Source organism: Salvia hispanica, chromosome 4 (genome assembly GCF_029641045.1).
Source record: "Salvia hispanica isolate PSC_SH4W2 chromosome 4, Shi_PSC_v1, whole genome shotgun sequence".
Classification (NCBI taxonomy): domain Eukaryota; kingdom Viridiplantae; phylum Streptophyta; class Magnoliopsida; order Lamiales; family Lamiaceae; genus Salvia; species Salvia hispanica.
In genome coordinates, this window is record NC_142695.1 from 11,447,501 (window position 1) to 11,458,008 (window position 10,508).

The 10,508-nt window shown below is 33.1% G+C and overlaps 1 protein-coding gene across 2 annotated transcripts; it reads right to left on the minus strand.

Annotated features, from left to right (window-relative positions):
• Positions 1 to 2,152: 2,152 nt before the first annotated feature.
• Positions 2,153 to 5,948, minus strand: AIL5 (AINTEGUMENTA-like 5). 2 transcript variants are annotated; one of them, XM_089069589.1, is made up of 9 exons: positions 5,742 to 5,948; positions 5,256 to 5,568; positions 4,573 to 4,655; positions 4,380 to 4,438; positions 4,180 to 4,242; positions 3,977 to 4,050; positions 3,832 to 3,882; positions 3,532 to 3,608; positions 2,153 to 3,003 (listed from the first exon to the last, which is right to left on the minus strand). In XM_089069589.1, exons 1-9 carry the CDS (start codon positions 5,827 to 5,829, stop codon positions 2,459 to 2,461), a joined length of 1,353 nt encoding a protein of 450 aa, XP_088925715.1. In that variant the 5' UTR covers positions 5,830 to 5,948; the 3' UTR covers positions 2,153 to 2,458. The 2 variants fall into 2 exon arrangements, with proteins under 2 accessions (XP_088925715.1, XP_047951192.1); XM_048095235.2 differs by having other exon boundaries at positions 4,154 to 4,242; positions 4,380 to 4,388; positions 5,742 to 5,938.
• Between the last annotated feature and the right edge of the window lie 4,560 nt (positions 5,949 to 10,508).

Below are 10,508 nucleotides of genomic sequence, written 5' to 3' on the forward strand. Positions count from 1 at the left end.
TTCTTTCCTTATATTCATTCAATCATTGATCAGGCTAAAAACTTGGGTACATTATACTAATTACATTAATTAATTATATAACAATAACAATAACAATACTCCCTCCATCCTACTAAATGTGAAGCTTCTGTTTTTCGACATGAAATTTTATGTATTATTATTTTGTTAGTTAAGTAGAGAGAAATAAATAGAAATGTTATTTCCATTTTAGGAAATATGTTACTTTTGATGGGACAATCCTAACATGTCATTTTTTCTATTTTGATGGTTAAATAAACATAAATTTAAAGGTCGCGCCACGAAGGACTCGAACCTGAGACCTTTGGCCTCAGATTTTATTAACCTCTGTACCGTTTGGCCAACTCACACACACCCAAACATGTCATTTTAACAAGGCGGAGAGAGTAGGATATAAAAAATTAAAATTTGAGGGTAAAATTGTTACTTCTTTTTCTCTGTTATAGAGGGATCCTGATGACATACTTAAAAAGTAAAGGGAATAAAAAAAAAGTCGAATGAAATTAGGGTGGTGAGAGCAATGCAAAAATTTAAAATCACAAGCTAGTGAGATATAGGATTGTTGGCAGGGGCGTATTTAGTAAAGGCTTAGGAGGGGCATTTGCCCCACCTCATATTTTCTATTCCATGTATATTTTACCAATTTAAAATTTATTTCTATTAATTTCTTACTAAATGCCCCTCCTCAAGTTCTTAAATTTTCTTTATAGATAAATTTGCCCCCATCCCTGCAAATTCCTGGCTCCGCTCCTGATTGTTGGTAGCTAGTTGGACCAATTTTAGGTGGACTCTGAATAGCTAACTCCACGGACGGACACACATGTAACTAAGGAGGGGCTTAAGCCCTTCCCCAACTAATTTTTTTTTAGTTATAAAACATTATAGTTTTGTTGGTATTTTGTGTAAAATAAAATTAAAAGCCCCTATTAAAATAAAAAAATATAGAAAATTTATTATCTCATACAAATATAAAATTATATAGCCCCTACTATAACAATTTTTTCCCTCCATCCTAACTCATCATTCTTTGTTATGGTCCATAAGAATTTGTTGTTTAACCACTAAAATTGAGTATTCTTTATATCTTCGAAATAAATAAATATCCATTGATTGATGCATGTTTTGTGTTTGAGATTATTGGTTTTGTATGCGTAAGAAGAATTGACTGAATTTTTACAAACATGCCAAACCTGCGTGGGACCAAATTTGGTAAGCACAATATCAATTGCCCGAATTTTTACCAACTTACTAAACATGTACGGCTAAATTTTATATACATGATATGAATTGATCAAATCTATACCGACACATCAAATTTCCCCTCTAGTATTATTTCAACCATACAAATGTACTATACATTTTAAAATTTATAACATACATGCCAAACATATTACAAATCTCGAAAACATATTCTAAGTTGGTGAAATAGATTTCACATAAAACATGTATATATCTTCTTTCTTTATACATAAAAATTTAGCTTACACTTATTAAAAATAAAGTTGGTGAACATTTGTTAATTTTCTCCATTCGAAGACTCTTCTGCGCTCTAATTGGGTTTTAAAGTAATATAGGCAGTCAAATTGTTCAAACAAGCTTTGGTCGCAATTTAATTCATTGGCGAAAAATTGGAACTAAAATTTGAAACTTTCTAGCGTCATTCATATAAACCTTACCAATAAAATGTTAGAAATAATGGGATGAAATTCTCAGGCCGTGTACAGGCGGTACTCTAACTATTACAATCGAAGAAAGATAATAACAATAAGTGAAATGAAAATTACAACGGAAATAATAAAACAAACCGAACTATAAGTCGAGTCGAGGGAAGCCCTCTTTCCGCAAGACAAATTACGCCCCGGCTAGTGCTCACGGAATGGCGTATTGTCCCCAAAGATAAAACGACTTCCTCCTAGCGTGTAGAAGCACCTCAAACCCGCTAGGCACCGGCGAACTTGATAGAGTTCCGAGAATCAAGCTATGCAATGCTACTATGATGTAGAGAACTAGAGAGAAGAGAGAATGTTTTTTGTTGGTGTATTCTCAACTCCTAGATCAACCAATTTATAAGCTAGAGAAAGCACTTGAAAGGCCTTGCAATCAAGATTATCTTTTAATGCATTTAGGGATTACCTAAGATGAAAGGGCATAGGTCTTGAGCCACATTTTTCACATATTTTTTTTCCACATAAAATACATACTAATTCTACTCTTTTTGACGAACTTATCAACTAGCACATGATTATTTATCCATCCTACATAATGATTCAATTTTTTCCACAAACATGTCCAACAAAATTGGGGTGATAGTATGAGTGAAATGATTGTAAATCCCATTGCATTTTTAGTCCCATGCAGAAAAGCAAAGGCTCCTTTTTTGACCAACCCACCTCCCCTTGTTTCCATCTAACATCACCATCTCCCTTTTTTTTTGGTCTTTTTACTCCACCCCAAATATCGCCGGCTGAATCCAGTTCCCACCGTTGCTCACAACCACCGCTTCATGACTTGTACGATTCTGCAGTGCGACGCCGACGACACTGCCGTGCTGTTGGTACTTGTACCCACACCCATTGTACAAACCTTCATTATCGGTAGGTTGAAACTCCACGCCAAACTGCGTCGCACCACTGCTGCTCGAGTCTTGAAAAAGGCCGCCGTGATTAGGGTTTTTCAAATCGGTTGAATTTTGGTACCCTAATGCGGCCCACAAACTAGCCGAGTGATCATGCTTCACGGGAAGCGCGAAATTTATGGTCGACGTTGGAAACGAGAGCTCTTCTTTACTTTTGCCTTGTGAGGGCTTGTTCTCGGGCGTTGATTCTGTCGTTGTTTTGGGCTTGGTGTTAGCCCCGCCAATCGGTAGATTACTGCTAGCGATGCTCCGGACGTCGTAACGGCTCATGTCGAAGTTGGTGACGGCGTTTAGGCCACGGAATTTGATTGCAGCGATGTCATAAGCCTCTGCTGCTTCTTCTTGAGTGCCTGCATTTAATTTTTTAGTTAATTCATCACAGGTTTGAGGAAATGTGAAAAACATAGAGTTCAGAAAATTAGTGAAATATGAGTATCACTTTTATATATTAATTTTATAATAAAATACGAAAGTAATAAGTTGGTGAAAAGTCAAGTCCACCTAGTGAAAATGAAAAAGGAAATAGACCATGGAAGGACCGAAATGACAAAAGTGCATAAACCCGAACCGAGGGAGTATATGCAAATAATAATAGACGAAATAATTGTTTTTATTTTATTCCTGTCACCGTTTTCTGGACCAGATGTGAAACGCGACGTAGCAGATTTATTGGGTCTTTATTTATGTTCTTTGTTTTTGGAAGGCTTCTAGATATTTTTAGTTTTAGGACAGCCACCGCCGCTGCGGACCAATAGTAACATAGTAAGCATTAAAACAGTGACGTCCAAATTTGTCGTTTGTCACTTTCTAAATACTTAAATTAAACGTATGTTTCCGAAAATCATAAAAAATGGAAAACGAATGCAATGACAACTCACTGAAAGTGCCAAGATAGAGATCTTTGTTTCCGGCGACTCTTCCTATCCTTGCTTGCCACCGACCGTGCTGGTGATGCCTGAAATATTATTTTTCCATGACTAAGAAAGGATGAAAAAATACAAAAATAAATTCTTAATTTGTTTAAAGAAAACAGGCCAAATAAAAGAAAATTCATCTTAGTTTGGTAAAATTTTAATATGGTACTATATAATTTCCCTATGTTGGGATAATTGAGAAAAATAGTAATGTCGCGAAATTGATTAGAATTTGATTTGTCAAAGAAAAAAGGGCCAACACACCTTGTTACTCCTCTGTAAATAGAGGCACCTCGAGAAAACCCACTACTTCTTCTGCAATGAAAGAAACAAAAACTTTAAAATTAAACCAAAAATAATTAAGTTGATTGAATAACATAATTTCCAAGGAAATATAAAAAATCAAGACCTTCTAAGTGATGCAACGAATTCCTGCCTTGTCATGTGCTTCATTTCCTCCATTTCCCTCTCATAATCGGATACCTATAGTTGAATAAAAAAAGATAAACCATAATATTAAAAATTAAACAGGAAGATCAGATAATTGTGTGCATAAAAATAGCAAGTGGAGTATAGTTATGGTGACCGGAAAATTAGTTGTGGTGGTCGGACCCCAATATTTGAGGGCGGCGAGATCATAAGCACGCGCTGCTTTCTCTTCTTTATCATATCCACCTTTTTCACAAAATGATTAACAAAATTAGTTAAACATCATTTTATCAAAATCAATAAGATTTCTAAAGAAAACAAAATGTATTTCATTACACCAAAGTGGATAAAAAGTGAGACAGAAATGTGGTTTCAGTACTTACCCAAATAAACTGGCATATTTGCAAATAAATTCGTCCATTTGAACAATCATTCGACACGTCCACATTCCATAAAGAGAAACAATATCAGTCGAGTATATATTGCAGAAAAATCAACCAAAATAGAAATACTGATCCATTCATCAAATTAAAAAAAAAATCCCTAATAACTGAAAAAGTAGATATATATACAAACCTTGCCTTCCTTTCCGACTTTGCCCTTCTCTTCTGCAACTATTATCCCATAAGTGAGCTTCATACCTTCCAGTCCATCTATGCCTGAATTCCATTCCCACAAAACATATTTCAAATTCAACCTTCTATCATATCCTCATTACGTCCCATAAAATATAGAGTAGAGTTACCTAACTTGAAACACTAATTAAACTTTTTGTTATGAAATTGAGAAGAAAAATGTAAGGGTGTTGCAATAATTTAAACTTTTTGTACTGACTTGAACTACTAATTAAACTTTTTTTAGATATATATTAAATTAAAACTTTTTATACGAATTTGAAACATTAGAGAAATTTTGTATACATGTTGTAATTACCCCGAAAACTTACTAAAAATGAAAGATTAGAGAAATTTTGTATACATGTTGTAATTACCCTGAAAACTTACTAAAAATGAAAGCTAACAAATTTTGGAAGACGATCCAAAATAGTAAAATTGAATTAATATTTTTTTTGGAAAAATGAAGTATTAAATAATGTCTCGGTTCCAATAAATACGAAACATGTAGTTTAAGATACGAGATTTTATGCAATGTTGTTTTGTAAGTTAGTGAAAAATGAGTAAAGTAAGAGAGTCAAAAAGTTAGAAGATATTGTTTCCACTTTAGAAAACGTTTCATTTTTAGTGGGACAGAACGAGTACCTGGTAACTCCTCTAAAGATTGAGGTGCGCTGGCCGAATGATTCGACGGCTTTCTTGGCCGGCGGATCAGATGGCGGAGCAGCCACAATCTGTTTCCGGGGGCTATTATCGGTTTGTTCAGCGGAAAATCCTCGCAAGAAGCTAGCAGCTATTGTCTTGAGCTCAGAGTCATCATACATCTCCATCTCTGGCATGCCGTCGAACTGAGCCACCGCAGCTCCGGCGGCCGAGCTGCCCAAGAAATCCTCCAGCTTGGGGCCGCCGCTGCTTCCATTATCCTGATGATGAACCACTGCACTAGTATTGCTGCTACCTTGACACAATTAAAACCAAGGAAAAAATGAATGATGAAATTACACAAAATTGGATGATATAGTGGTGTGTGCATATGCTGACAAACAGTAATAATTATATGATTTTATTGAAAATGAAAAGATTTGGGTCTTGGGAGGTGAGGAAAAAGAGGAGATAGAGAGAGGGGATTACTAGGATTGGAGTTGAAGGGGTGTTGGAAAAGAGTGTTGTTGGAAAGCGAGAAGACGAGCCAGTTGGGATGGGAAGAATCCATATCCATTATCGAAATTTTAGAGATGATGTTGATGAGAGTGTTTTCTTTGGGACTCACAGTTCCAGACACAGAGAGATGGGGTAAAATATGAACACAGATATAGATCTCAATTAACCCCTATTTTTGCGTCAATTAATAGTATGATATTAAAATAATGGTGGTTGTAATTTTGCATGAATGAAGTCTAAGATCAATTTAATTTAATAAAGGAGGAGGAGATGAGAAGTAATGGTAAAAGCAGGGTAGTGCAGAACAAGGCAAGTGGTGGCCTATTATGGGATAACTGTGGCGGTCTTCATCTGGCGGTATAGTCACCAAAACACACCTATTTTCGCGTTTTACTTTTTTATTCAAACCAAAATAATAGGTTGATGGGGGACTTCCAGAGTAAATTTGTGTCTGTTTGTGGGGTTGTTCAACTGGTTTACACGTCGCATTCATTCCATCAACTTTTTTTCAGATCTTCTCCCGCCAGTTTGCCTCAATTAACCTTTCTTCGTTTATATTTACCCTTTTATGTGCTTTTAGTATTTACATATGAATGTGTTAGCTAATGCAATATTTATCCATGAATCATGATGATAAAATGGTAAGGAGAAGAAGTCTTGACGCTGCCATTGTACGTCCTTAACTCCTAACTCATTCCAAAATATTATCTCAGTTTGACTATAAGTGAAAAATTTCTTTGGGCATGCTTTTCAATAAAATAATACTTCCTCCATCCGCTATTAGGATCCGCTATTAGGAGTCCCATTTTATAGCGGCACGAGTTTTAACAAATGTTAAGAAAAGTGAGTGGAAAATAGTTAGTGAAATAAGGGTCTCACTTGAATATATTAGTTTTAAATGAAATGTGAGTGAAATAAGTTAGTGGAAGGTGAGACCCTATTACCATTAATAATGTGAACCCGGACTCCTGTTCACGGACAGAGGGAGTACTCTTTCTTCCCATAAAAAAAAAGGTCACATTTCCTTTTTCGTCCGCCCACAGAAATAATCCATATTCATTTACGGTAAACTTTTATCTTCTTCTCTTTTACTTTATCATTTATGGTTCCACCACACAATTTCAACTACTTTTCGTTCTTCTCTCTTACTTTACAAATTACACATTTAAACTCGTGTGAACCTTAAAGGGTCTATTTGTATGGGACGGATGGAGTATTTATTAACTAGGTAGAGAGAAGAAATAGTCGAAGAGATGTAGAGATAATAAAGTAAGAAATAAAAAATAGATTAAGAGAGCAAAGATAAAATAAGAGATGGAAAAGGTGTTGCTCTCGCTGAAAAAAGAAATCAATCACTTGTAATAGAACAATCTAAATTGAAAAATTGATCACAGTGTATGGAATAAAGGAAGCATAGCAGCGAGTTATTGCATGAAGAATGAAGATGACAAAGAGGACACCTCTCATTTGCACCAATCTGAATTTTTATGAAAAAATAATTTAAATCAAAAATATAAATTCAAAATTTTAAAATCGAAAAACTAAACTATAAAATCCAGTACAAACATAAAAAGAAACTAAAATTACATAAAAGTATCCCAAAAGCCAAGAAAATCAGAAAATTATAATCTCATTTTACTGATCAAATAATATAGGAATTGGCTAGGAAGGAGACATAACTTCGGCTACTGAGAAAAGAGTTGAATAATTCGAATTCATGAGACAAAGAAAATATAGAATTCTCCCTCAGTAGAGTTTCAAAAAGTAAGTGTGTAGAATTCTCCTATATTCATGCTAAAAAAAATAAAGGAAAGATTGCAAATTTATTGCTGTTTCTTCGGAACTTCTTTATACATTGTGCTTTTTAATTATTTTCTCTTCTTATTTCTTTTCTTTCCTTTACCTAAACCATATAGTACTCTTTCCGCGTCCTGGCTATAATAACATATTTTTCACTTGATATAGATTTATATTTAGATAAATTATAAAGGAAAATGTATCATCTTATTTGGGACTAAAATAGAAACGTATTATCTTAATTGAAACATAGGGATTATAAAAATGAGTATAGTACTATTTTGATAGAAACGTGTTATCTTAATTGAAACATAGGAATTATAAAAATGAGTATAGTACTATTTTGATCTTTGACATATGGCTGATTTATGATTTTGGTTCAGAATATTCACTTTTTAAAAAGTAAGTCCAAAAAAAGATGCAAGTGATATCATTTTTTATTTATTTTAAATTTATTTTTTTTAAAATAAATATTGTGGATCAAAATTATAAATCGGCCGTGTAAAGGACCAAAAGATGATTATACTCTATAAAAATTGTAGCCCCAATCGTTTCTATTTCTTTGTATGTTTACATATTGATAAAGATGATGCAAGGAAGAAGATTCAGTTGAAATTATGAGAAGAAAAGCAAGGATTGGTAGGCAATTCGGCGCCGCGCTGTTTCGATCTATTATTAATGTTTAATTAAACATTCTGCTTTAGAATAAAGTAAAATAAAATATGATACATCATTGACTGACTGAACTAATGATCTTATAATATTGCATTTCCTAAATACTCCATAGTCATGTCATGATATTGGATATTGGGCAACTGATGAAAAAACAAAACTATAGGACGTTGACGGCACAATTTTTATAAATTCGTGTACCACAAACTTTTATTTTTGTTGGATCCAAATTCATGCTAATGCAATAGATATATAAATCTCTTATCCAAAATCTGTTTGATTCGAATTAATAGTACTACTACTATCTAACAAAAAGTTATGATGACTAATATTGTCATAATTTGAAGCTCACCTTTTTGTCTCCGGTCAAACCTTGTTGAGTGAACCAAATGATTTCACACGTTGGTGCCTCAATAATCTCCACTTTTTAGCATGAAATTCATTAGTATATATGTATTTATCTACTCGGTAATGTACATAGAATTTTATAATGTACATATAATTTCAATCTTCTTAACTCAAACTTCAACTTTTGACAGTAAAATACCGAAACAATAAATTTACGGGGTGTTCGATAGTGTTCGGTTTGCAAGATTGTATCCGAGATTAAATTTGTAATGTGATTGGTTCATGGGATTCAATCTTATAACTCAATCTTAGATTAATAATCATGCGATAATTAGTCTTAGCTAACCTCTATAACTAAAATAATCTTACAATTCAATCCTAAATTATATTTTAATATTATTTTATCTTGGCAATCGAACACCACCTAAGTGTATACATGTATAGTAGAATATAAATTATTCGGAGTAGTTTTAATATAAAGAGTCAAAGAAAAGAAGAGGGAGAAGTCCTCCGTAGTTAAAGCAAGATGCATGTGGCTACTTTTGTATCCGTAGCTTTATTGTGAATTCTGCTAAATGGCAATCCATGCAACACCGCCATCGACATTTGTCACCAAAACAAATTAGCAGTAGTTGAGGAACCCCCTTATTTCACTCCCCCAACCGGTACCAACTCCATCACCCAAAATACTCCATCCGTCCCATATAATTTATCCTATTTTTTCATTTCAGTCTATCCCACATAGTTTGTTGTCCTATTTCACTTTTTATCATTTTTAGTAGTGGACCTCATATTTCACTAACTCATTTCTACTCACATTTTATTATAAAACTAATATATAAAAGTAGGACTCACATTCGACTAACTTTTTTAACTCACTTTTCTATTAAATTTCTTAAAATTCATGTCCGATCAAAGTGAAGCGAATTATCTGGAACAGACGGAGTATTAAACAAATGGAAATGATCATCAAGTGTTACATTTATTTATACATACTTAACTAGGAAATTGAGGATATCAAAATTCTTATATTAAAATAAAGTTTATACGGAAACAATTAGATAATAGGATGAACAATCGCCCGGATTGCGCGACGACAGATTTCTATGATTTATTTTAAGTAGTAAAGGTAAATTAGAGAATAAATTACAATTCTAAAAAAATCCCTTTAACTAAATTATTATATAACTTTCTCAATTTAAAATATTTTTTCACATACTGTATATTGAATTAAAACTAATTTTATGACGATTTTAACAAATTTTCAATTGCATACATTCAAATGAAAAAAAACGCACAAAGATGTAATTTGTAATTTGTAAATTTATGTTCTTCGTTGCATTAATTTGATGTCCTAAGTAAATGTACATAATGCCCTAAGTCTTATGCGTATAACGACAAAACAATTGTAGTGTATCAGTGTGTTTTTTAATTTGCAAGTAGTTTTATTTTATTGCACTATGTTGCACATAACATGTTATACTTTTATGAGTTTAATTTTTTTTTATCTTACATTCGCCAAAATGAAGAATATAAATAAAGAATAAGTAAATGATCAAGTAATTGAAAAGCCACTTGGGCTCTAAGAATGTGGGGCTCATAAATTAATATAATTATAGTTCAACTATATTGAATCTAATTTTAGACGATTTCCTTTCACAAATAAGTGTTTTGCAATTTTTTTAACAAAGGAATTGATAATACACAATCAGTGTTTTTCTTACAAGCAAGAATATCATTAGAAATAGGAAGAACATTAAATCTGTCCATGTCCGCCTTGAAAAACAAAAGTGCTCAAATCATAAACCAAGGTAGTAAATCCAAGTGCACTATTTGGTTTGGGCTAGATGAATTAAATTCTTGAACTTTTTATTATTACTAAATGGGTTGGGTATTAAACATGGGCTAACTTAGTTAGTT

What these genes read in the sequence shown, in the direction of transcription:
- AIL5 (XM_089069589.1), bottom strand. Translation starts at nt 5,829, where the DNA reads ATGGATATGGATTCTTCCCATCCCAACTGGCTCGTCTTCTCGCTTTCC. An exon ending in TTCGTTGCATCACTTAGAAG is followed by an intron (nt 3,883 to 3,976) that starts GTCTTGATTTTT and finishes CTTTCATTGCAG; the next exon opens with AAGAAGTAGTGGGTTTTCTC. An exon ending in TCTCTATCTTGGCACTTTCA is followed by an intron (nt 3,004 to 3,531) that starts GTGAGTTGTCAT and finishes AATTAAATGCAG; the next exon opens with GCACTCAAGAAGAAGCAGCA.